This window comes from Cyprinus carpio, chromosome A1 (genome assembly GCF_018340385.1).
Source record: "Cyprinus carpio isolate SPL01 chromosome A1, ASM1834038v1, whole genome shotgun sequence".
In the NCBI taxonomy this organism is placed as follows: domain Eukaryota; kingdom Metazoa; phylum Chordata; class Actinopteri; order Cypriniformes; family Cyprinidae; genus Cyprinus; species Cyprinus carpio.
This window is the reverse complement of record NC_056572.1, coordinates 34774904-34800604: the sequence shown is the minus strand read 5'-3', so window position 1 is coordinate 34800604 and position 25701 is coordinate 34774904. Positions and strand designations below refer to the sequence as shown.

General features: G+C 40.2%; 1 protein-coding gene and 1 long non-coding RNA gene across 2 annotated transcripts; both read left to right on the top strand.

Moving 5' to 3' along the window:
• Positions 1-17177: 17177 nt before the first annotated feature.
• LOC109046947 (B-cell receptor CD22) lies at positions 17178-22221 on the top strand. The gene is made up of 9 exons (XM_042764366.1): positions 17178-17238; positions 17455-17796; positions 18691-18936; positions 19091-19438; positions 19748-19996; positions 20374-20637; positions 20712-20829; positions 20969-21384; positions 21516-22221. Exons 1-8 carry the CDS (start codon positions 17184-17186, stop codon positions 21045-21047), a joined length of 1701 nt encoding a protein of 566 aa, XP_042620300.1. The 5' UTR covers positions 17178-17183; the 3' UTR covers positions 21048-21384; positions 21516-22221.
• A 1392-nt stretch (positions 22222-23613) lies between these two features.
• Positions 23614-25209, top strand: LOC122146374. Its single transcript, XR_006160938.1, has 3 exons — positions 23614-23655; positions 24412-24488; positions 24910-25209. It is a non-coding gene; the product is annotated as an uncharacterized LOC122146374 (long non-coding RNA).
• Positions 25210-25701: the final 492 nt, after the last annotated feature.

Here is a 25701-nt window from a genome sequence, read left to right as displayed (position 1 = left end):
ACATCCAACATAACCATTTCTCTCATATCTTCCATGTTTTTCAACATTCGTGATAGTATTATATATTAGAATATAAGGACAGAAGGAAAGAAGTGGTGAATATGAATACTGAGAATGGAAATAAACAGTACATATTTTGGGTCTGTTTTAAGTTGCTATCTACATATGAATATTTCTGGTTTCATGATTTATATTATCAATAGTTTGCCCAATCCTACAGTTTATTTCTAGTTTAATAGCATATATGAGGAAAGAAAGATACTTTACTGTATCTCTTTATTACTGTATCTCTAGATAGGTGAAGTTTTAGGAAATCCTAAAGATGTTGCACTGTTTTAAACACTGTAGATGTTGTTACACATCCTCGTCTGTAGATGGTGTTTCTCAGTGAAAGACACTCATGCTGAGTATTATTAAAGTTTGCATTAGAATACATCTGTAAAATCATTTTTTTATGCAATCAGTTTATAAGTGAGTTTCAAAAAGCTGATATTCAATCTTAAGACAAAGGGATTCATTTTTACCTCCAGTATGCTGAATTTTTTGAGCAAAATAATCACATTTTCATAATTTGGTCATCATTTACTCACCTTCCAAAGTATTATGGCAATATGTTTTTGAAGTTTGACATCTCATTTTATACAAAGATTCAGAAATATATGTTTGTGTAATATTTGCTGTCATAAGCTTCATTGCTTCTGATCTCATCGAATGAATGATACAATAAACAGATAAAATAAATGTATATACTATATACTTGTTAGTAATTACAATAACTGGGTAATAACTACATACTATCTCTGATCCTTCCCCTGAACCTAACCCTTACCCATGTAAGTTATTTATATCTTCCAGTAATTTCTGAAGTAAGTACACTTTGAGTAGTCTCTCTGAAAAAGGGGAACACAGATATTTTAAACAGACAGACAAGAAAACACTTGTTGCGTTTCCCACAACTTCTGCATTACGAGTGGGTAAAAGAACCATTCAGTTTTTACAAAATAACCAAGAAATACATACCAACTTGCATATAACATCATTGCATTCTTTTATACACAAAATTACCCATATTGTACTTGCTGACAAAACAAATAAAGAGATGAGCATCAGTTGGCATAAAACACTATATACATTCTGGTACACACAATAAACAATGTAACATTAGCTTGCTCCTGTATGTGTGACAAAATAACTTGTATAAAATAAAGAAAATGCAGAATAAATCATATTACCTTAAATCAAAATGAACGTAATACTATACATTACACTCTGTACTCACAGGTCATCTGTACTCAAATACTCTGTACTTAAAGTGCATCTCAATCTCATAACATTTCAGTTATCACAATATAACACACGTTTTCAATGTAATGAAGTCATAACAAGCTGGCGCTAAATTTACCATGGAAGGATTCAGCACGTGACCTATTAAAGGGGTCATATGATGCATTGTATTTTTTATTTTTTTGATGCAATATAAATTATTCCTTTCTTTTTGGAGTGTTACAAGCTCTTGGTGCATAAAGAAGATCTGTATAGTTCCAAAGACTAAAATCTCAATTCCAAAGAGATATTCTTTATAAAAGTTAAGAGTCAACCATGCCTGTTTTTAAAAACTTAAACCACATAAACCTATTCCATTACACCACACTGTCAGAAATAGGGGTACAGTAGGAGTCCATTTCTGTCCCCCAAGGTACAATCTACACCTGAGGACACTGCCACTCCCGCAGCCCTCTCCACTCATTTCACTTGTTCCCACACCCCTCGTACGACTGGGAGGGGTGGAGGTACTGGTCTCCTTATATCGAAAGATTGGAAATTTGATCTTCAACCACCACCTACAGGTCACGGTTCATTTGAATCACATGCTGTTACTGTAACCCACCCTGTTCAAATCCACTTTGTGGTCATTTATCGTCCCCCAGGTCAATTGGGAAACTTCTTGGAGGAGTTGGACGTGCTGCTATCAAATTATCCTGAAGATGGTACTCCTCTGGTACTGCTTGGTGACTTCAACATCCACCTAGATAAACCCCAGGCTGCTGACTTCAACACTCTGCTCGCCTCATTTGATCTCAAGCGAGTCTCTACTACAGCCACTCACAAATCGGGCAACCAACTGGACCTCATCTACATGCGCTGTTGCTCAGTGGACAACACTTTAGTTACTCCACTGCACACCTCAGACCACTTCCTCATTACTGCTAATCTAACACTTACTCCTGAAGCGGCACACGCTCCAACGCGGGTCACCTTTCGACGGAACCTACGCTCACTCTCTCAATCTCGCCTATCCTCTGTGGTTGCATCCTCACTTCCTTCACTCTCGCAGTTTTCAGCTCTGGACACGAACAGTGCTACGGACACTTTTTGTTACACTCTGACCTCCTGCTTGGACAACTTTTGCCCACTGTCGTCGAGACCAGCACGCACCACCCCATCTGCCCCCCTGGCTGTCCGATGTACTCCGTGAACATCGCTCTAAACTCAGGGCTGCAGAGAGGAAATGGCTTAAATCAAGAAACTCTACCGACCTCAGTGTGTATCAGTCTCTCCTCTCCTCCTTCTCTGCAAACGTCTTCACTGCTAAAACATCATATTACCACGACAAGATTAACAACTGTTGTGACGCTCGGACACTCTTCAAAACCTTCTCTTCTCTTCTTAATCCGCCTCCACCTCCTCCTCAATCGACTCTTACAGCTGATGACTTTGCAAGTTTTCTTCACAAATAAGACAAGAACCATCAGTGACCAATTCTCCACGCCGCAGACTGAGGATAACTTCACAACGACTAATGCTCACTCGTTCTCCTCCTTCTCTCCACTCTCAGAGACGGACGTTTCCAAACTTATCCTGTCCAGTCATCCTACTACTTGCCCTCTGGATCCGATCCCCACTCACCTCCTTCAAGCGATTTCTTCTTCAGTCATACCTTCACTTACTCACATTATCAACTCCTCTCTTCACTCTGGAACATTTCCCTCAGCATTTAAGCAGGCTCGGGTAAGCCCACTGCTGAAGAAACCATCTCTAAATCCAGCACTTCTAGAAAACTACAGACCGGTATCCCTTCTTCCATTCATTGCAAAGACACTCGAACGAGCTGTGTTCAACCAGCTCTCTATGTTTCTTGTACAGAACAACCTCCTGGACAGCAATCAATCTGGCTTCAAAAGTGGCCACTCAACTGAGACTGCCCTGCTCTCGGTTTACTGAAGCCCTGCGACTGGCAAGAGCAGCTTCAAAATCCTCAGTACTCATTTTGCTGGACCTGTCTGCTGCTTTTGACACTGTTTAATCACCAGATTCTCCTGTCCACCCTCAGAAAGATGGGCATCTCTGGAACCGCACTCCAGTGGCTTAACTCATACCTGTCTGATAGATCCTTCATGGTGTCTTGGAGGGGTGAAGTTTCTAAGTCACAACAACTTGCTACTGGGGTTCCTCAAGGCTCAGTACTTGGACCGCTTCTCTCTCTTCTCCATCTACATGACGTCATTAGGATCTGTCATTCAGAAGCATGGCTTTTCCTATCACTGCTACGCTGATGACACTCAACTCTACTTCTCATTCCAACCAGATGACCCGACGGTAGTTGCTCGCATTTCAGCCTGTCTGAGTGACATTTCTAGCTGGATGAATGACCATCACCTTCGGCTCAACCTTACTAAGACTGAACTGCTGGTGGTTCCAGCTAACCCATCGTTTCATCACAACTTCTTTATACAGCTGGGTTCGTCAACCATAACTCCTTCCAGGACAGCCAGAAACCTAGGAGTTGTGATGGATCATCAGTTAAGCTTCACAGACCATATTGCTACAACGACCCGCTCCTGTAGATTTGCCTTATTCAACATTAGGAAGATTAGACCCTTCCTGTCAGAGCAATCCACCCAACTTCTTGTCCAAGCTCTTGTTCTCTCCAGACTGGACTATTGCAATGCTCTCCTGGCGGGCCTTCCTGCATGTACTATCAAGCCTCTACAACTGATCCAGAATGCAGCAGCAAGGGTTGTCTTCAATGAGCCAAAAACAGCCCATGTTACTCCTCTCCTCATCAGGTTACACTGGCTACCAGTAGCCGCTCGCATCAAATTCAAGGTACTGATGCTTGCCTACAAAACGACCACTGGCACGGCGCCAACTTACCTAAACTCACTAGTTCAATCTTATGCACCCCTCCAGAAGTTTGCGCTCTGCAAGTGAACGACGCCTTGTGTTGCCATCCCAAAGAGGTTCAAAATCACTCTCACGGACTTTTTTTCCTCCTGGACTGCTCCCAGCTGGTGGAATGACCTCCCGATCTCAATTCGAACAGCTGAGTCTTTACTCATTTTCAAAAAAACATCTAAAGACTCATCTTTTTTCGCCTGCACTTAACCAACTAATACTAGTACTTACCTTTTTTTCTTTTTCTATCATATTCCCAAAAAAAAAAAAAAAAAAAAAAAAAAAAAAAAAAAACCCCTGGCTACGTGTTCTGTACTACACTAACTGAGACTTGTCATAGCACTTGTATACCGTTGTTGTTCTCGTTGATCTGATTGTTTCTACTGTTCTCAACATAAAGACTCTTACAAAAAAACCCACTTAAAAATAACAAAAACAAATTCAAACAGAATCTACACTAACGTACCCCATAGGGCTTATTATTTGACCTTAAGGTACATGTATGTTCCCAAGCATTAAAAGGTACATATATGTACCGTTTCTTTTAAAGGTTAAGGTACAATATCAAGAGACAGCCTCTGCTAAGAGGCTGATTGGCTTCTTGAATCTCAGTTTAAAAGAACGTCCAGTTTGCGCGGTCTTTCTTTTTTGGCGGAGACGAAGTCATAGCACGGTTACTCATAGTTCTTACAGGGCTTTCAACTGAGGAGGTCCTTCAAAAAATATCAGAAGCAGGCATAGAAATAACCGACGTCGAGATGAAATGGACTTTCAGGCAAATGACACTTACTCAGTTGATGATCGTATATATGTTACAGTTAGACATTGTGTTTAAAATGAAATGTTGTCAAATGTGAAAATGAAAAGGATTTAATAAATTCTGATTTCAATTCAGCGTGTGTGTGTGTGTAATATATATATATATATATATATATATATTATATATATATATATATATAATATATATATATATATATATATATATATATATATATTAGGGCTATCAAATGATTAATCACGATTAATCACATTCAAAATGAAAGTTTTGTTTACATAATATATGTGTGTATACTGTGTATATTTATTATGTATATATATAAATACACACACATGCATGTATATATTTTAAGAAGAATATGTTATGTTTATATATTAAATATATTTATATATAATATAAAATATAAGAATATAAATATATAAATGTATATACATGTAAATATTTTCTAAATACATAAATTTATTTGTGTGTATTTTATATATATAATAATAAATATACCCTGTACACATACATATATTATGTAAACAAAACTTTTATTTTGGATGTGATTAATCGTGATTAATCATTTGACAGCCCTAATATATATATATATATATATATATATATATATATATATATATATATATATATATATATATATATATATATCATTATAGTCAACGATTGTACGATTGTACGATTGTAAGGGTCAATTTTTGTACTGTTAAATTAAGGTACAAAATTGGCACCACAGGTACAAAACTGGTCTCTTTAAGGTAAAAATCACAAGGGTACAAAAATTTGCACCCTGTGCCAAGGGTACAAAAGCTGTACCCTTGAGGATACAGCCCCTGTGACAAGCCATTGTACCCCTAAAGGTACAATTATGTACTTTATTTTCTGAGAGTGCAAATAAACAAAATAATGTTCTTTTTAGCAACATCACATGACCCCTTTAACACTCACTCATCTACGATACAAACTCAAATGAGAATAAAAAAGTGTGAAAAGATAATAGCGTCACAGGAAACTCATCTTAACAGCATAATACTGTATTTTCCTCAAGAGTTGTTAGACACCCTTAAACTTACTATATTAACAGTACAGTGCATGAAATGTGCTAACGATAGCCTAGCATCGAAAACTATTCATGTGCAACTCAGTCTCATCCCTTTTTCATAATTCAGACATATAACAATTATGCAAACACCGTATACAGGTCCTTCTCAAAAAATTAGCATATTGTGAAAAAGTTCATTATTTTCCATAATGTAATGATAAAAAATAAACTTTCATATATTTTAGATTCATTGCACACCAACTGAAATATTTTCAAGTCTTTTATTGTTTTAATACTGATGATTTTGGCATACAGCTCATGAAAACCCAAAATTCCTATCTCCAAAAATTAGCATATTTCATCCGACCAATAAAAGAAAAGTGTTTTTAATACAAAAAAAAGTCAACCTTCAAATAATTATGTTCAGTTATGCACTCAATACTTGGTCGGGAATCCTTTTGCAGAAATGACTGCTTCAATGCGGCGTGGCATGGAGGCAATCAGCCTGTGGCACTGCTGAGGTGTTATGGAGGCCCAGGATGCTTCGATAGCGGCCTTAAGCTCATCCAGAGTGTTGGGTCTTGCGTCTCTCAACTTTCTCTTCACAATATCCCACAGATTCTCTATGGGGTTCAGGTCAGGAGAGTTGGCAGGCCAATTGAGCACAGTAATACCATGGTCAGTAAACCATTTACCAGTGGTTTTGGCACTGTGAGCAGGTGCCAGGTCATGCTGAAAAAAAACGAAATCTTCATCTCCATAAAGCTTTTCAGCAGATGGAAGTATGAAGTGCTCCAAAATCTCCTGATAGCAAGCTGCATTGACCCTGCCCTTGATAAAACCACAGTGGACCAACACCAGCAGCTGACATGGCACCCCAGACCATCACTGACTGTGGGTACTTGACACTGGACTTCAGGCATTTTGGCATTTCCTTCTCCCCAGTCTTCCTCCAGACTCTGGCACCTTGATTTCCGAATGACATGCAAAATTTGCTTTCATCCGAAAAAAGTACTTTGGACCACTGAGCAACAGTCCAGTGCTGCTTCTCTGTAGCCCAGGTCAGGCGCTTCTGCCGCTGTTTCTGGTTCAAAAGCACACGCCTGTGCACGGTGGCTCTGGATGTTTCTACTCCAGACTCAGTCCACTGCTTCCGCAGGTCCCCCAAGGTCTGGAATCGGTCCTTCTCCACAATCTTCCTCAGGGTCCAGTAACCTCTTCTCGTTGTGCAGCGTTTTTTGCCACACTTTTTCTTCCCACAGACTTCCCACTGAGGTGCCTTGATACAGCACTCTGGGAACAGCCTATTTGTTCAGAAATTTCCTTCTGTGTCTTACCCTCTCGCTTGAGGGTGTCAATGATGGCCTTCTGGACAGCAGTCAGGTCGGCAGTCCTTACCCATGGTTGCGGTTTTTTGAGTAATGAACCAGGCTGGGAGTTTTTAAAAAGCCTCAGGAATCTTTTGCAGGTGTTTAGAGTTAATTAGTTGATTCAGATGATTAGGTTAATAGCTCGTTTAGAGAACCTTTTCATGATATGCTAATTTTTTGAGATAGGAATTTTGGGTTTTCATGAGCTGTATGCCAAAATCATCAGTATTAAAACAATAAAAGACCTGAAATATTTCAGTTGGTGTGCAATGAATCTAAAATATATGAAAGTTTAATTTTTATCATTACATTATGGAAAATAATGAACTTTTTCACAATATGCTAATTTTTTGAGAAGGACCTGTATACTCAAACTCATTTGAGCATCACTATTAGGATATTGAGGGACTTACCTGAAAAAGGGGAACACAGATATTTTAAACAGACAGACACAAACACTTGTTGCGTTTCCCTAAACCAGGGTTGCCAGGTTTTTAAAATAAAACCCGGCCAATCACTATTCAAAACTAGCCCAAAACTAGCCCAATTGCGTTTTGAGGGGGGACCCTGTTAAAAAATCACGCTCAGGGGATAAAATAAACCTGTTTTGGTGGGGTTCCCCTGGTAAAATTCGCATTCCAGGTGCTAAATATTATGTTACTGGGGTCATTTCAACCCACGGACATGAAAAGCAACCCGTGGCAACAGTGTTAAAGTGGCCCAATTCCACGGGAAAACCGCAGACTTGGCAACACTGCCCTCAACTTCTGTATTATGAGAGGGGGAAGGGAACCCGTGTGCCTGTGCCCCACCCTCTGCTGGAGTCTTTCGGTACTGCATCATAATAGACTACAGGACCCAGCGACATATTAACTATGAAATAACAACAAAAATTATATTTCCCTTAATAGTTATATCTGTTACAAGTACAGGTAAGTGCACACTGTAAAATAAAGTGCAAACCGAAAAACTACAACGATTGCTTTTGATAACTTTTATTGCTTCTAAACTAACTTTGTGCAACTGGCAATAAAATGTGCTTCATCTTTTTGACCACCAGATGACAGAAAAGTGAAAGGAAGTGCAGAAAAGGTTTGAGTAATGAATCCCAGTTCTCGTGGTTTTGGGAGTTATTCAATAGATCTGTTAGTGATTCTGAAGAGCATTAATTGTTACATGTCTTGTGTTTTATTGACTCTTATTTTGAAGTATTGTTCCTATGTTCTGTCTTGCTGTGTTTAGTTCCCCCATTAGTCTTGTTACCCTGTGTATTTATGTTGCACTCCTGGACAGACAAAACTTTGTCTTCTTTTTTTCTTTTTGACAACTTTATTCTTCCTGGTTCAAAGTTGGAGTTAGTATTTACACGCGAGAACTTCTCTGTATACACACAATCAACAGTTCACGTTCGCTCTTCTCTCTCGTTCGCTGATGACATCACTCTCCTGTTTTTCCTCTGACCTCTCGGCATCAAAAGTCAGTCAACATAATATAACAAAATAAAACTCAGATGTAATTTCGATATATTCCTCTTATAACAATAAAATTCACATCTGGTTCAAAAAATGTAAATTACAACATTCTTCTAGCATGCAACACCCTCCCCCACTAAAATAAAAAAATGTTGTCAAACATTTCCTCCTTAATCATATTTAACAATGGCAACAATCTAACTCCAGACGAAAAGTGAATTCACAAATAAGTTCTTTTTTTTTCTTATACATTATAGAATAATTGGGCTTTACTATCTCTCCATACTTTTTTCCTTAACATCAGTATCTCATAGCATCAACACAAGACTAAGAGTCCATAGTCCATTAGTGTTAAAGGGTGCATAATCCATAGAAGTATTGGTGGGCCCCCCAAATCTTCACATAGGGACAAGGAAAATACCATTTACACCCATTCTTGTATACCTACACATTTTTCAACTATGAATTTAATCATTCTATATGGTAAGTGTATATATAACCATTACTACACTACTTTCCCGTCCCAATATACTCCAATAGTAGTCCCTTTCTGTAACTATTACTTAAAATATTTGTACAGATAACTTATTTTGTAAACTCTGTCATGAAATATAACTTATCAAATGTTAAACTTATTAAATGTTGAACCAAATTAGCTATGAATTATAAACTACAACTTATGAACTAAATTACGTATGAATTTGTGTCTCTGAGGGAATATTATTATTATTATTATTATTTTTTTTTTAATTCCCTTTTTAACCACTAGCAATGATAGAAAGGATACATGAACGATGAGCCGGTAGAGAGGTCATAGCTGTTTCCTGGAGACCACTTCACTCCAACAGGGCAGATCTTCAGCTGCTGAAATGTTGGCTTGCCTAACTGGTCATAGGTGTAGACACGTCGGGGCTTTCTAAATCTCTTGGGCCTGTCCTTCCATGTCTCAGCCTCACTCTGCCCATCCTCAGATTCAGTGGCTGGGGCTTCCATCTCTCTTTCTGCGTTCCGTACCTCCTCAATGTTCTCTTCTCCAAGGGGTTCCTCTGGTAACATCGTCCCCTCAGTCACATGTTTAGATGTTTCCATTCTTGGGCAGAACTCCTCTGCTTCAACATTGAGGGGTTGATTGACACGTTTATTTGTTGTCCACAAATGATATTCTTCTTCACTGGAACTATCTGGATCTGTTAGGTCAGGACCACAGTTGCGTTTATAATTCCTCCTTACTGTCTGTTCTATTTGACTTCTCTTGCTTTTCTTCTCCAGGTTGGGTTCATGAATGTCTGGCTCTTCGACCAGGTAAGGACATGGCAGAAGTAAGTTACGATGCAACACACGTCTTCTCCCTGTTTCTTGCAATGGTTCTACCACATACACAGGACTCTCAGCCCCTTTTCGTTCTTTGACCACATGAATTGCGTCCTCCCAGTAACTACGCAATTTACCCGGACCACCTCTGGGGGTGAGGTTCCTCACTAAAACATGGTCACCTGGCTCAAGAGCAGAACTCCATGCCCGTCGATTGTAATTTTTCTGTCCTCTCCTCGCACTTTTCTTTAGATTTTGCATTGCGATAGCATAAGCTTCTTGCATGACATCCCTCCACTTTTCTGCATAGCCAGTGGGTGACTGGTTCCGTGTAGTGCCTTGCTTCGGAAACATCAAATCCACAGGTAATGTTGGCTCACGACCAAAGAGAAGGAAAAATGGAGAAAATCCAGTGGCTTCGTGCACAGTGGAGTTATATGCATGTACCACCTTATTCAAGTGTTCCTTCCATCTTGACTTCTGAGACTCCCCCAGAGTGCGCAACATACCCAGCAGCGTTCTGTTGAAGCGCTCTGCAGGATTAGCCTGTGGGTGATATGGGGAGGTGCGTGAATGATGGATACCACAGTAGTCTTGGAGCTTGCGAAACAGGATATTTTCAAACTCCTTCCCCTGGTCGTGGTGGATCTTGGATGGGAAACCAAAGCGCATAATAAAATCATCAAAGAGCTTTCTGGCCGCAGTTTTCCCAGATTTATTTTTTGTAGCATACGCCTGTGCATATTTTGTGAAATGATCCACGACTACCAATATGTACTCCTCTCCTCCCTTACACTTGTCCAAGTGTAAGTAATCAATAGAGACCATTTCAAAGGGTGCCGAGGTCTCAATACTTTGGATAGGAGTCCGAGTTATCCTGTTAGGTTTTTTCCTCTTCATACAGTGGCAGATCTGAGTAACATGGTGTTCCATTTCTTGCCTCATCTTAGGCCAGAAGAAGCGTTCCCTAGCAAGGGCCACCATTCTTTCTGCACCTAAGTGTCCCATTTCCTCATGTAAGTGCCTGTAGACAATAGGCTTTAAGGATTCAGGAATGACCAACTGGTTCCTTGTCACTGTCTCCCTTCTGAGAATGCCATCTCCATCGATCTGTAGACGGGGCCACTCCCTGAGAAGCTGTCTAACGGCTCCATCTTCTGCCACTCTGTCTTTATGTTTTAAGTAAACATGTGTTCTTTTCAGAGCCAGGACTCTACTAATGGCCGGGTCTGCATTTTGAGCGAGTCTGATGTCTTCTGCTACAAGAGGCTGAATTGATTCTGAGATGCTATACTCCCCTGGCAATGCATCCGCATTACAGGTGATGGCAGAAATCCAATTAACTTCTCCTGTTTGATTTCCCTCCAGAGCTTTTCCAATACACTCAATAGTCTCCTGTTGGCATTCCTCTGTGCATTCTCGCATGATTTCGTCAATGGGTTTCGACCTTCGTGACAAGAAATCCGCATCCCGGTTTGCTGTTCCCGGTCTGTATTTTAGTGTGAATCTATAATCCGCCAACTCTGACACCCAGCGGTGTCCGGTTGCGTTAAGCTTCGCCGACCTGGTGACATATGTCAGAGGATTATTATCACTATATACAGTGAAATGAGGTGCATGGAACAGATAATCACGAAAGCGTTCCGTTACGGCCCATTTTAGCGCCAGAAATTCTAATTTTCCTGAGTGTAGCTTATAGTTGCGTTCTGCTGCTGTCAATGTCCGCGACCCATAAGCTATCACTCTTAGGACACCTTTCTGACGCTGGTACAGAACTGCGCCAGTGCCCTCTTCTGATGCATCTACATGAAGGATTAACCCATCCCCCAGTACTCCATTAACCCATCACCTTTTCATCTGGACACACGATCCACTACACTATCCACTAACTCCTCACTGTCCACTGAACTACTGAATTCACATTGGGTGGGAAGGTGGCAGCTGAACAGACTTTTGGCCAGTCCCCTTTTTCTTTTGGCTTTTCTTCAGTTCACACTTGGGTTTGGCTAAGAGTTCATAAAGGGGTCTAGCCAACCTAGAGAAGTCTGGTATATAAGCTCTGTAATAACTGAGGAAACCCATCAGCTTTCTCACTTCTCGTACAGTGGTTGGAGACTCGTGCTTCAGTTCTTGGACTGCTTCCACCTCTTTGGGATTCATTTTATATCCCTCAGCAGAGACTATCCGTCCGACATAACAGACTTCCCCTTTGAAGAAATCGCATTTCTTTGGCCTTAGTTTTATTCCGCACTCTCTTTGCCGCTGCAGAACTTGCCTCACATTCTGGACATGCTGATCAAAGCTGGGGCTAAACACCAGGACATCATCCAAATACGGGACACAGATTTCATCTCGGAGGTCTCCCAGGCATCCCTCCATGTAGCGTTGAAAAGAGGCTGGGGCGTTAGTCAGCCCAAACGGGATCCTCACCCATTCGTACAACCCCTAGGGCGTGATAAATGCGGTGCAGGGTCTGCTTTTCTCGCTCATGAAGCCCTGGTGGTAAGCCTTCCCCTGATCCAACACCGTGAACCAGGAGTTACCTCCCAAGTTTTCCAGGATCTCCTGTATTCTCGGAATTGGATGACGGTCTGGCAGCGTCTTCTCGTTCAATAGCCTGTAGTCTATACATAGACGAAGACCCCCATCTCTCTTCCTGACACATACGACAGGTGAGGAATATGAAGAACAGGATTTCTGAATCCAACCACGGTTAAGTAGATCCTGAATGTGTGTTTTCACTTCTTGGTAGAGATGCTTAGGAATTGCGTTGTATGTTTTCTGTACAGGTACATTGTCTTTTAACTGTATGTCCATCTCCAAATCTCTAATGCATCCTGCATCCCAATCATCCTTTGCAAAGACATCACATTCTTCTCTGAGCATTTGCCGTACCTTTTCTCGCTGGTCATCTGGCAAATGGTTCAGATCCACGGGTGGATCCCAGGGCTCAGCTTGTGGCCCAAGACCGGGTTGCTGCACAGGTGAGTTGACACTGCTGTCTGACATCCTGGAGCTCTGATCCTCAGTAGGCTTTGTCTGCAGTGGGTAGACAGCATCCACATTGTGTAGCCAGCCAAGTGTAGTGCGACTGCCCAGTGTGATATCATTATCTGTCACATTTTCCACAGAGACCTCAATTTTGCCCCCATCATCTGCAGGTAGATAGATTAACTGTTCTCTGACCACTAGGCCTGTTGGCCAGGGTGCTTCATAGTTCGGTTCCAACACTACAGGTGAAGCACTTAGCACCCTCTTATTCAGCCAACTGCAATGCACTGTCATCACTATGTTCTTGGGTATGGTCACTGGCTGCCTGCCTACCCTGACTGTATGGGGTTGAGCTTCAGGCTTCTGTTTCTTTAAAACAGATAGAACAGCCCTTGCAGTCTTGCGTCCTACCTCCATTGCTGAGCACAGCCTCTTTACCATGTAACCCGAGCGTGTGCAGTCTCCACAAAAATCATTCGCCAGCGCTAATTCTTCAACCACATTGAACCCAATTATAGGCCGATCAATGTCACTGCTGGCAACCAGGATCGGAACCAGCACAGGTTTGTCACTCATCCCAGCTAACGCATCCTTGCACAAAGTGAATTCAATCTCCATCCACCCTTCATACGGAATATCTGTTCCATTTGCAGCTGAGAGTTCCAATGCTCCTTCTTCAAGCAACTCCTTCACAGGTCGCACCTCAATGTCTGGCAGGTACTTTTTTTTCCAGTTCGTTCCCACTATTGATACCTGCGAACCCGTGTCCCACAGTATTGTGGTGTCAACTCCTCCCAAAGAAGCTCTTACTAGACACCTTTTCCCTACCAGCTTGGCTGTCTGTCGCTGCTTGCCAGTGAGTGGAGTATTTACACTAAACAGATTTGTTTTTTCCATGTCTTCTCCATGATGGAGTCGGATATCAATTTTGTTTGTGCTGACGGAGGCATTTTTCTTCCGACAACCCGAAGCCCAATGTTCAGTGCTACCACACTTATAACAGTGATCACACCTTCCCTCAGCCTTAGACAACTGACACATCTGACACCGTTTACTGTTTGGGGTTTTTGACTGTAGTCTGTACTTCCTATCTGGTTGATCACTCATTCTCACTAGTTGAGGCTGGGGCGTTTGTTGAAGGCTTGCTATTTGAGTGGTGAGATTCTGAATGGCCTCGCATATAGCTTTATTGCCCTGATCAACCTTTTCCATCAATGTGTCACGTTTGTTCTTACTGTCTGGTTTGTGTGCTTGGACCTCTTTATCCATATCTTCATTTTCCTCAGTAATCACGGCAACTCTGATCATTCTTGCTTTTGATGTAGATGACAACTTATTCTTTCTTTCTGTCTCCAGATTGTATGCCATCGTCACTTTCTCCAGAAGAACCTCGTCCTTGACTTCCGGATCTTGTAAGTATGGTTTCACATCTGCACGGATGGTGTCGTCATGGAGACCAGTGAGTACTGTTTGGAGGAACTGATTTTGAATTAGCTCTGCACTGTACTTCAATCCAGACTTAACTCTTTCTGAAGCAAGGACAATTTGTTGTCTCAAGTCCATAGCTCGCACCACAAACTGTATGGGTGTTTCCTTTGGCTCTTGAACCGCACGCGTGAGGGAGTGGTACAACTCCGTAGCATCCTTCTCAATGTAATGAGTCCGTAGTATCTGTCTGAGACCTTGTAATGTTAAATCAACCCTGCTTTCGAGGTAACTTTTCAGTTTTGTTCCTGGAGCTATGGCTTGAATAACAGCCTCAACTACTTCTCCTTCATCATATCCTTTTTTTAACGCCCTCTGAATTTGTCTTTCCAAACTAGTGTACGCCAATTTATCCTTCTGATTTGGTTCCCCAATTTGTCCTATTATTTTAAGATCTCTTCTGTACAGTGGATGAACACAGGCTACACTCTGATTCGCAAAAGATGCGGCTTCAATTGCATTTGCAGCAGAAACATTCTCTCTTTGTTCATTTAAGTGACTGGATGTCATACCGACATCGTCCACAATGTGGCACTGTTGTCCCATCTTTTGAAGCGGTGCTTCACCATCATCATTTTTCTCTTTTAGTTCATCAATTTTATCATTTAGTTGCAGTAACACAGACAAGCCTTCATCCTCCCGTGATGTTACCTCTTCTCCTTCTACATACTGAAGAATACGCCTCCTCAGCTTACGTGGTAAGTCTCTTTCACTCATATCCACAGTTAAGCTCAGTGCTGCGCATATATCATTCAACTCCGATGCTGACAGTGTTAACAACTTTTCTTCGATCTCCGCCACGACATTTTCCCACTCAGATGACATCTGCGGTGTTGTAGACATGATTGAAAGGTTTTACCTTCACAACTTGTGTGTAGCACTGCAGTATTCGGTCTTCCTCGCTAGCCGCCAGCTCTCACTGCGTCACAGCCCGTAACCGACATGTCGTCCTGCCTCCTCGCTATCAAACTCCAAACCGAGCAGAAACACCAAGTTTATGTTGCACTCCTGGACAGACAAAACTTTGTCTTCTTTTTTTCTTTTTGACAACTTTATTCTTCCTGGTTCAAAGTTGGAGTTAGTATTTACACGCGAGAACTTCTCTGTATACACACAATCAACAGTTCACGTTCGCTCTTCTCTCTCGTTCGCTGATGACATCACTCTCCTGTTTTTCCTCTGACCTCTCGGCATCAAAAGTCAGTCAACATAATATAACAAAATAAAACACAGATGTAATTTCGATATATTCCTCTTATAACAATAAAATTTCACATCTGGTTCAAAAAATGTAAATTACAACATTCTTCTAGCATGCAACATTTACACCCCTGTTTTTCAGTCTTTGTTCGCTGGTCGTTGTTTTGCTTGTGAACAGTTGTGTGTTTTTAGCTTTGTCTGGGTTTATCTGCCTTGTTTAGATTCTTTTATAATTTTTATTAATAAATTGTGCTGCATTTAGATCCTCACCTCTTCCTTGCCTCAAGCGTGACATTAATACTATCTGCTGTCAGTCTGGTGTGTAAGTGCTTGTGCTGTCTGTCAGAAACTGGCACTGAGTCACTTAAACACCATGTATTTGCTCATGTTTCTGATTGTGTAAATGTAGTTGCGTAGCATTATTGCTTAATAAGTTAAACAAGAGTTTGTGTCAAAAAGAGGATCTTGAACCTAAGAACTGTAAACCTTTATCTATTAAAAAATATTGATGTCCTGCAGCCATGATGGGTATCTTTACAAAGCAATCACGTTTCACATATTCTCTCACAAAGATTTAACAAAAGTGAATTCTAAAACTTATTTGGATCTGGAGACTTTTCTAGTTGCTCTTGTGCAGTTTAGATGGTGTCATGCATATACAGGAAGAGGATTTTTTCACTGCAGATTCATTTGTGAAAACTGTCACTGACACATTTAAGCTGCAGATATTTCTGTCATTTGGGGTGTCGACACTGAGACATTCACACTGCACCACGGTAAGACCATTTTTACCATTATTTAACATGAGGTAAAATAATTCTGTAGGGCTACAACATATATTTGTAAAAAATGTGTGGTGATGAGTTCAAGACATGTTGTAGATCCATACCCTGATAGCACACGTACATCACGGAGACGTCTATTTGACGTCTGCATTTACATCTGCAAGACGTGTTTTTTAGAGTGTTTGCTCATCTGCAGTATGTCTATTAGACGTTTCCTAGCAGATGTTAAATTGATGTTATAAAAATGTCTTTAAGATGTTTATGATGTAGAATGCATTTAATACTGACAAGATGTCTATCAGAGATTTGTTCACAGCAGTGCTTTCCAGATGAAGCGATCTTTAACAGACATCTTGCAGACGTACCTGTGCTATCTGAGTATGTAAATATTGTGTGAAGCTCTTTACATGAGGCCTGACATGAGAAACCTCCTCAGCATGTCAAGCCTTCACTGAGCACTGAATTATTCAGAAATCATCACGACTTCTATCGATTATCAAGACAATAGAGTTTGAGATGTATATAGACGATGCTCATAATGTCATATCTGTCAGTTTTATGAATGCAGAAATCACTATGGCGACATCACTCATGACGTCACTTCCTCTGATGTTCGTGATCATGACTGCGGGTAAGTCTTCAGCTACAGTCACTATACAGACACTTTAACACTCTTTGAAAAGGTGATCGAGCGCTTCACACTTTGTAGCTTTTATACTGACATGAGTGTTTTTGCTGTCAGCTAACAAATAAAAATGGTCAAAATAAAAAGATACTTTTTTTGTGCACTGGTTCAAAACACCTGAAACACCACCTCATTTTCTCATATCTGTGTTTGGTGTTTCAGGGGATGATGGTCAGCAGGATTGGGGAGTGAATTACAGTCCTTCATATATTTGTGCATTAAAGGGATCAACAGTGAAAATATCCTGTGTTTTAAACTATCCACATGATCTTGAGGTCAGAACAGTCTTCTGGACCAAACCTACTGTAACTGATGGAGATCCACCGAACCTGTGTTTAGACTCAGAAAACAGAGGAAGAGTTCAGTGTGACAGAGAAAATAATAACACTTACAGTATCACTCTGACAGATGTAACAGAAGCTGATAAACACATCTACTACTGCAGATTTACTACAAACAGAGGGACATGGACGGGGATTCCTGGAGCTCATCTGGACGTCACCGGTAGTGACCACTCTCAGAAACACACACACCCACACACACACACACACACACACACACACACACACACACACACACACACACACACACACACACACACACACACACACACACACACACACACACACACCAAGCACTTTATTATAACTGCATCTGTTGTATGACATTCTTTCTTTATCTGAACACAAAAAGAGAAATATCATAAAATGTCCTGATTGGTTGTTCATATAATGACTGTAAATTGTGACCTTCTTAATGCTTTAACAAGAGATGCGAAACTGTTTTAAAATAATGTGACTTTTGACTTACATTCCAGGTGTTCAGGAGTCATTGCACATATGCAGATCATTTAGAGAATCCACTTGGAATATACAACATGAGTTGCATGAGTGTTTTTGAATGCTTTTGCATCCTGTTTTTAAAGCCTGTAGAAGGTCACCATTCACATTTCATTTCATCTGTTTAACTGAATATTGACTTGCATTATGTTACAGCTGTACATTATTGTTATATGATATTATGTTGTTACCAGAAGAGTTTAGTTTTTGTCTTCTGTCTTGACAGTCACATGTGATTGAAAGATATTAAAGGAAGAGATTAAAGGAAGTAATGCTAGATTATTTATTACTAGTTTCATTGAAACATGCATTGGCTGTAAAGCTTTGAAATTATTTTGTGTTGTGAAAAGTGCAATGCATGTAAACACGAATTAAATTGCTATTAAATGGATAATCTCAAGCAGGACATTTTTTACAAAATGTTCTGAAAAAGAAAGGAGGCCACATGGCTTTAGAACAACAGGAGAGTGATAAATAATGAATGAATTTTTGTTTTTGGGTGAACTATCACGTTAAGATGATGAAATGGAGAAAGTTTTGGTTGTTGTTGTTCTGTCAGACCTGCAGGTGGAGACACAGCAGAGTGTGAAAGTGAGAGATTCAGTCACTCTGACATGTAACAGCAGCTGCACTCTGCCTCAACAAACATTCATCTGGTACAAGAACACACAAAAACATACAGGAATTGTGAAAGAGAATCAGCTTCAGCTGGAGTCAGTCAGTCGTGATGATACAGGAAACTATCAGTGTGCTGTTTCAGGATATGAACGTCTGATCTCTCCACCTGTTTATCTTAAAGTAGAATGTGAGTACAAACTGATTCATTTATGTTAGTGAAATATTTCATACTTTAGTTAATTCACACCAAGTTCGACATCAGATGAAATCTAAAAGAAATGAAAGAGTCGTGTGTTTAAAAGACAAAATAATATTTGTCTTTTCTGTGTTTCGTGTTTCAGGGGGTGATGGTCAGCAGGATTGGGGAGTGAATTACAGCACTTCATATGTTTGTGCATTAAAGGGATCAACAGTGAAAATATCCTGTACTTTAAAATATCCTAGTGTTTATAAGATTAAAACAGTCTTCTGGACCAAACCTTCTGTAACTGATGGAGAACTACCAAAGCTGTGTTTAGTTCCACAAAAGAGCGGAAGAGTTCAGTGTGACAGAGAAAATAATAACACTTACAGTATCACTCTGACAAATGTAACAGAAGCTGATAAACACATCTACTACTGCAGATTCATTACAAACATTGAGAAGGGAAAATGGACGGGGATTCCTGGAGCTCATCTGGACGTCACCGGTAGAGTTAGTGAACTCTCAGAAATACACCACAGACACATACAAACACACATTATGCAGCGGTCACCTGTTATTCCTGTAGCTCTAACAGTAGAGCACGGTGCTAGTAATGCTAAAGTTATGGGTTCAGTTCTCAGGAAATACATGAACTGATAGAATATTTACCTTGAATCAATGTAAGTCACTAAATGCATAAACGTAAATGCTTCATTCATCACTAGTTTCATCACCTTAAATTTTCAATTGTCATAATATTCAATTGTGTTTTTATTAATCTGACGGTGAATCAGTGTTGTTGTTGTTCTGTCAGATCTGCAGGTGGAGACACAGCAGAGTGTGAAAGAGAGAGAATCAGTCACTCTGACATGTAACAGCAGCTGCTCTCTGCCTCAACAAACATTCATCTGGTTCAGAAACACACAGAGATTAACTAAAAGAACCTTGAAAGTGAATCAGCTTCAGCTGCAGTCAGTCAGTCGTCATGATGCAGGAAACTATCAGTGTGCTGTTTCAGGATATGAACATCTGATCTCTCCACCTGTTTATCTTAATATTGAATGTAAGTACAAACTAATTCATTAACATTAGTGAAATATTTCACATATTATTTTCAGAGATTTTCAGAATTTTGTTCAGATTATTTTTGATAAATTCAGCCCAATCATACAGACTGCATGCAATTTTTCTTTTTTAGACTACTAATATGTCAAATTATGTGATTTATGAATCTTGGGTTGATAAATCAGTACATGTAATATTGTTTTATTTACTGTTCATCTGTTCAGATGTAGATTTTAACCTTTCTGATCGTCACTCAAATAAAATCTATTACAGTTTCAGCTTGCAGAGACACTTCAGTAATTGTTAACAGTGATAATGGAAGGTCATGAGATAAATAACGTAATTATTGTCATCATTTAAATATATTTAATCTAGATCCTCCAAAGAACGTCTCAGTGTCCATCAGTCCATCTGGTGTAATAGTGGAGGGAGATTCAGTGACTCTGAGCTGCAGCAGTGATTCAAACCCTCCTGCTCTGATCTTCAGATGGTTTAAGGAGAATCAAAGCTCAGCTGTTGGATCTGGACAGAGTTTCAGTATTTCCAGCTTTAACTCCAGTCACAGTGGACGCTTCTATTGTGAGGCTCAGAATAAACATGGATCTCAGAGATCAGCATCTGTTTCAGTCACTGTTAAAGGTATTTTCTATAAACACTCTTTCAGTTTTATCTCTCTCTAGTGTGAAATAATCTTCATGAACATCTTGTTTCAGGGACTCAGAGATCTGCTCTACAAACAGTTACGTGGACTGTGGCAGGATTGATCTTCATCATCATCATCATCATCATCATCACCATCATCATCATTGTCATCATCATTGTGTTTATTAAGTGAGTTCCTGCATTACAATGTAATTTCACAAGTAAACACAAATGCAGAATTTCCTGAACTTATTGCAAAATATTGTGTTACTTGCAATAAATTACTGTTCAGTACTTTTTTAACAAAGCGTTTTTTTTTTTTCCCAAGATGGAAGAAGAGAGACGGTGGAGCTGAAGTAGTCAGACAAAATCAGGCAAGTTTCAGGATCAGCAGGATCATGATATAGAAAGAATATTTTAGCATATATACTGTAAAAGTTAAGACTAACAAGATCTTTGACATGATGTTTCAGATTGATCTGCTGATATCTGTGTGATTGTTATTTTTTTAAAATGGCAGGAGGATCGTGTTGGCATATCTGCAGAAACGGCTCCGACCAATGATGTTCCAGTGTATTCAGTAGTATCAGCCAATCAGAGGGATGATCTGTATGCCAACATTAAAGAGAAGGAACCCAAACCCAAAGACTCTGGAGATGTTGAAGATGTTCAGTATGCCAGTGTCAATCACATGAGCAAGACTGAAGAGACCATTGAGATGCAACAGCCGTCTGATGCCAACAGGTGAGAAATGATTCATCTGAACTGATGCTTAATCAGATCTCTCATTGTTTTGGGTTGAGATGATGGATTGTCATCTGCTGGTGGGACTTTCTGAAGTGCCACATTAACATATTCATTTAATTTCTCCCCAGAGCTGAGGATGTGATCTACAGCTCAGTGAAATGAAGAACATGTAGTCTTCATGCTCATGGGAGACCTGGTTTTGAGTCCATCCCAGGTCATGTTCCATTTCCTTCTCCTCTTGATTCCACCCATTTACTCATCTATGGGACTGTTCTGCTGTTTAGACACTGCTCCAGGTGTGTGTTCACGGTGTGTGTGTGTTCACTGCTGTGTGTGTGCACTTTGGATGGGTTAAAAGCAGAGCACGAATTCCGAGTATGGGTCACCATACTTGGCTGTATGTCACATCACATCACATAATCACATAATGGCTTTCAGTTTAAACTCCACTCATTGTTATGATCTTGGTTGATTGTGAACTCACTGCCTTCACTCTATACTCACACATGAACACCACTTTAGGCCTTTTAGCTCTCGCTTTGTACAGTCAATGTAAAACAGATATTTTCTCTGTTCATACTGTGTGATTTTATTGTGAAATTTATCACATTTTAACAGGGGTGCACAATAAATTTCGGCCAATAATTAATGCGCATGACGTCAGTATTTATTGTGCACCCCTACATTTTAACATTGTCAGAAAGTCTTTATTTTTTTTTATGGCATCATTGACAAATTAGCACATTTTACACCAAATTTTCATTACTGTAATGTGCCAGGTATTGTATTTTTCATGATTTTCATTACTGTAATAAATACTGTAATCTTTTGCAATGATTTTGTTCAATTAAGAGCTACGCTTTGTTTGAAATGTACAACATTTAAATTTAAATTTGCCTATAAATAGCTTAGCTAAGTTATAATAATTTCCAGCTACCTGCTCATAAGACATTTTTCAGATTTATGACTTTTGTTATTGGGAGTTTTGATGTCGTTAGTGATGTTCACATAGTCAGTCACCTGTAACTGTAAGTGTTGTAATACACCTCTGCTCCTATAGCTTTTTTAGACTGATGCTGAGAACTTTTTGGCTGGGTAGAATTTGCAATCTCTGACCCCATTCATTTGATGGCTTCCATGGTTGTGATACGCTGTGTTTTCCACCAACTGGCAACCCGGAGTATTGAAATACCATTGAGTAAACTTGCAGTGTTGAATCAAACAGACCAAAAAAAAGAGACATTCTGACAGAGAACCAGTGTTGCCAAGTCTGCGGTTTTCCCACAGAATTGGGCTAGTGTTATACTGCTTCTTGTGAAGCATCAGCATTTTATGAGAAAAATATCAAATGTCGATGGAAAACGCTCTGGTTACTAACGTAACCTTGGTTCCCTGAACTAACAGACATGAGCATTGGATTTTAACCACGCATGGGGAAAAACTGATTTGTTAATGTTTGTGTAGTTGCATGAATAGATGGCATCAGGATGCATTTTTGGGTGGGGGCCCTAGCGCTTGGGGAAGGGATAGTTCTTGGCAGTCTGAGGCACTGCTGGAGCTCAAGCTCTGGCTTGGACTGAGGTGAAGCAGGTGATGGAGCAGGATTTGCAGGCTGTAGAGTTGGCTTGAAACAGCCACTGAGCTGGAGCTTTTAGACAGGAAGTGGTGCATAGCTTACAATGACTTCTGCGCTGCAGTGGAGTTCTCTGTGAAACCATCCACAGCGGGGCCAAACAGTCCGGTGGGGAAGACTGGGGAGTCGAAAAAAGCGGCCTTGTCCCCAAGCACCACCAAACTGACCATCATCTTGCTGATCTCCTGGGCATTAGTTTTTGGAGGACGTAGAGCCAGGTAAGTCGCACTGCACAGATCTTTGAAAGCAGCAGGTCCAGGCCTGACTTGTTGATGGCACGAAGTAGTTTGGAGTGGAAATCCTGGAGGACCATCATAGTATGGAGCACCGAGCAAGGTTGTCTAGCCGTGGAATATGTTTCTTACTCTGTGGCTCCTGGTAGGGGAGAAAAAGCATAGCAAAGGTGGTGGGACCGCTTTCATGCGAGCGAGCGTAGCGAGGCGAGACTCATGCTCTGACAATGAATGCAGTCTACGTGTGTGAACAAGTGTTTATTTTTATCATGAAAGTTGAGACTTTTGTGCATAGAAACAGGAAATGCTATCAATTATAACCCCCAGCTTAACACGTCTGTTTAGTCTTCAAACTTACCATTTACACTTTGACTACTAGTGAAGAAAGCTACTGTGAACAAGGTATGAGAGTTTTTGAAATGTAGTTGTGTGAAAGTGAGAAGAAAAACTGATAGCTTTTGGGACAAAATGTTTGTGGGTGGGTCGGTTCTATACCATGTTACAGCAAACAGAACCTTAGTGGACCTTTATATCACAGGGGCCTGAGGACACTACACTTTAAGCTTGGTAAATAAGTCCAGCAGTGACTAAATTGATTTATATATGTAGATAATATTATGATGAATATGATTTGGTAGCAGGTGAGCTGGGCAATGTAAGAAGCTTAAAATCTCTCATTTGTTGTTAGTGTCTAAGTCCTGTTGACTTGTACTATTATGCCGTGTCTACTGCAGACGTGAGCAAAAGCCAATAGAGTCCATTATAATCAGTGATATTTTCTATACTGGATGAGGGACAAAATGACATGACAAATCCCTGACACCAAACTGATGCCATCCAGTGTATACATGATGTTAGAATGCTAACAACATTATAATCTGAGGTTGCACAAATAACAGACAATTGGAAAGTCCAGAGGAAAAGGCTTAAGCTTGCTTGAGACTAATTTTTAACATGCATGAGCAATGCAACCACAGTTCAGCAGTGCAACACCTCAACTCCACCCCTGATCTTATCGGTTATAAGACAGTTTCTGAGCAGCACTTGTGCAATTAAGATTTGTTACTTTGTTGTTTCTAACCAAATAGGTTAACAGACCCTTTTCAGACGCTTTATTGTTAGGCTTGGTATTTATGAAGTGGATGCGTTTTTTAATAGAGCTGTGATGGTTCCTGTGGTGGTGAGCATCAGAATGATTCTTCTTCCTTCTCTAAACATTCTGCTCTTGACATCCGGTGAGTCACAGTTGCTATAGCGCTGTAAGTAAGTGTTTTTAAAGCATATATAGAGTATCCATTATACACTTCTTCAGTCGGGGAAGGGTCCGCCAATCAGAAACATTCTCAGCCTGTCAATCATTTTTACTGACATTGGGTTGTCTGATATTTAGAGGGCGGGACTTTGGACAGAGCATATGGTTATGTTGGCAAATTGGCTGAAATAACTTACAGCACCTTTAAATGGTTGATACGTCGCTGTTCAGTTTTCAGAGTTCTGTGTCAGTGTGATTATTTCTGCAACACCCCTTCTTGCAGGACTTTTTACACTTCTCACACCGTATGTTATCTCTCCAGCAACAACTGATAGATATTGTTTAGCTGCATTAACAATTAATTCAAGCTTGGCCATTCATCTTCTACATGTTCTATGTTGCAGGAGTTTTTGGAGAAGACTGGAATGTGACTTATGAAACTGAATCAATATGTGCTCTTAAAGGATCCACAGTAAACATGTCATGCTCATACAGATACCCTGAGCAATATAACTTAATAGATACATTTTGGATAAAGAAGCCAGATGTAGAGATCAAAAGTTTAAAAGAATATCCTGAGTATAAAGACAGGGTTGAATACATTGAAGACAGAAAAAGCAAAACTGCCATCCTCAGACTGCACAACGTCACTCAAAATGATGAGAGAGAGTATTGTTTCAGATTAGTAACTGAAATTCAAGGAAAAAAAAATGGATTGGTGAAGGAATTCATCTTAATGAATCTGGTAATTCACTTCTATCCTTTATTTTTATTATGTATTTAACAAAAGTTAGTAGTTTTAGAACATGCTTAGAAAGGTCTTACCTTTATGTTTGCCAAAACTGTACAAAATATCAGACATTAGATGTTTTCTTCAGCTCTTCAGGTAAAGGCACCACAGCTGGTGCTGGAGAAAGAAACAGTCAATCTGACCTGTGAAACCACATGAGGTCTGACAGAAGGATATATCTGGTACAAAAATGGACAGACTTTAACCATCCAGAGCGAAACTCTCCAGCTTTAGTCAGAGCGCAGTGATTCTGGCCGTTACAGCTGCGCCGCCAGAGGACATGAACATCTGTCCTCTCCTGCTGTCAGCATCACGGTCATGTGTGAGTAGGTCTTCTTTCACTCCACCCTGGACTCTAAACAGCATTAAAGAGTTAGAGGAGTGGCCTGTGTGTATTTAACCTGAA

Excerpts from the sequence above, each read along its gene's own strand:
- LOC109046947 (XM_042764366.1), top strand. The coding sequence starts at position 17,184 with ATGGCGACATCACTCATGACGTCACTTCCTCTGATGTTCGTGATCATG. Across the intron at positions 17,239-17,454 it reads GTTCGTGATCATGACTGCGG|GGGATGATGGTCAGCAGGAT; the intron begins GTAAGTCTTCAG and ends TTGGTGTTTCAG. Across the intron at positions 17,797-18,690 it reads AGCTCATCTGGACGTCACCG|ACCTGCAGGTGGAGACACAG; the intron begins GTAGTGACCACT and ends TTGTTCTGTCAG.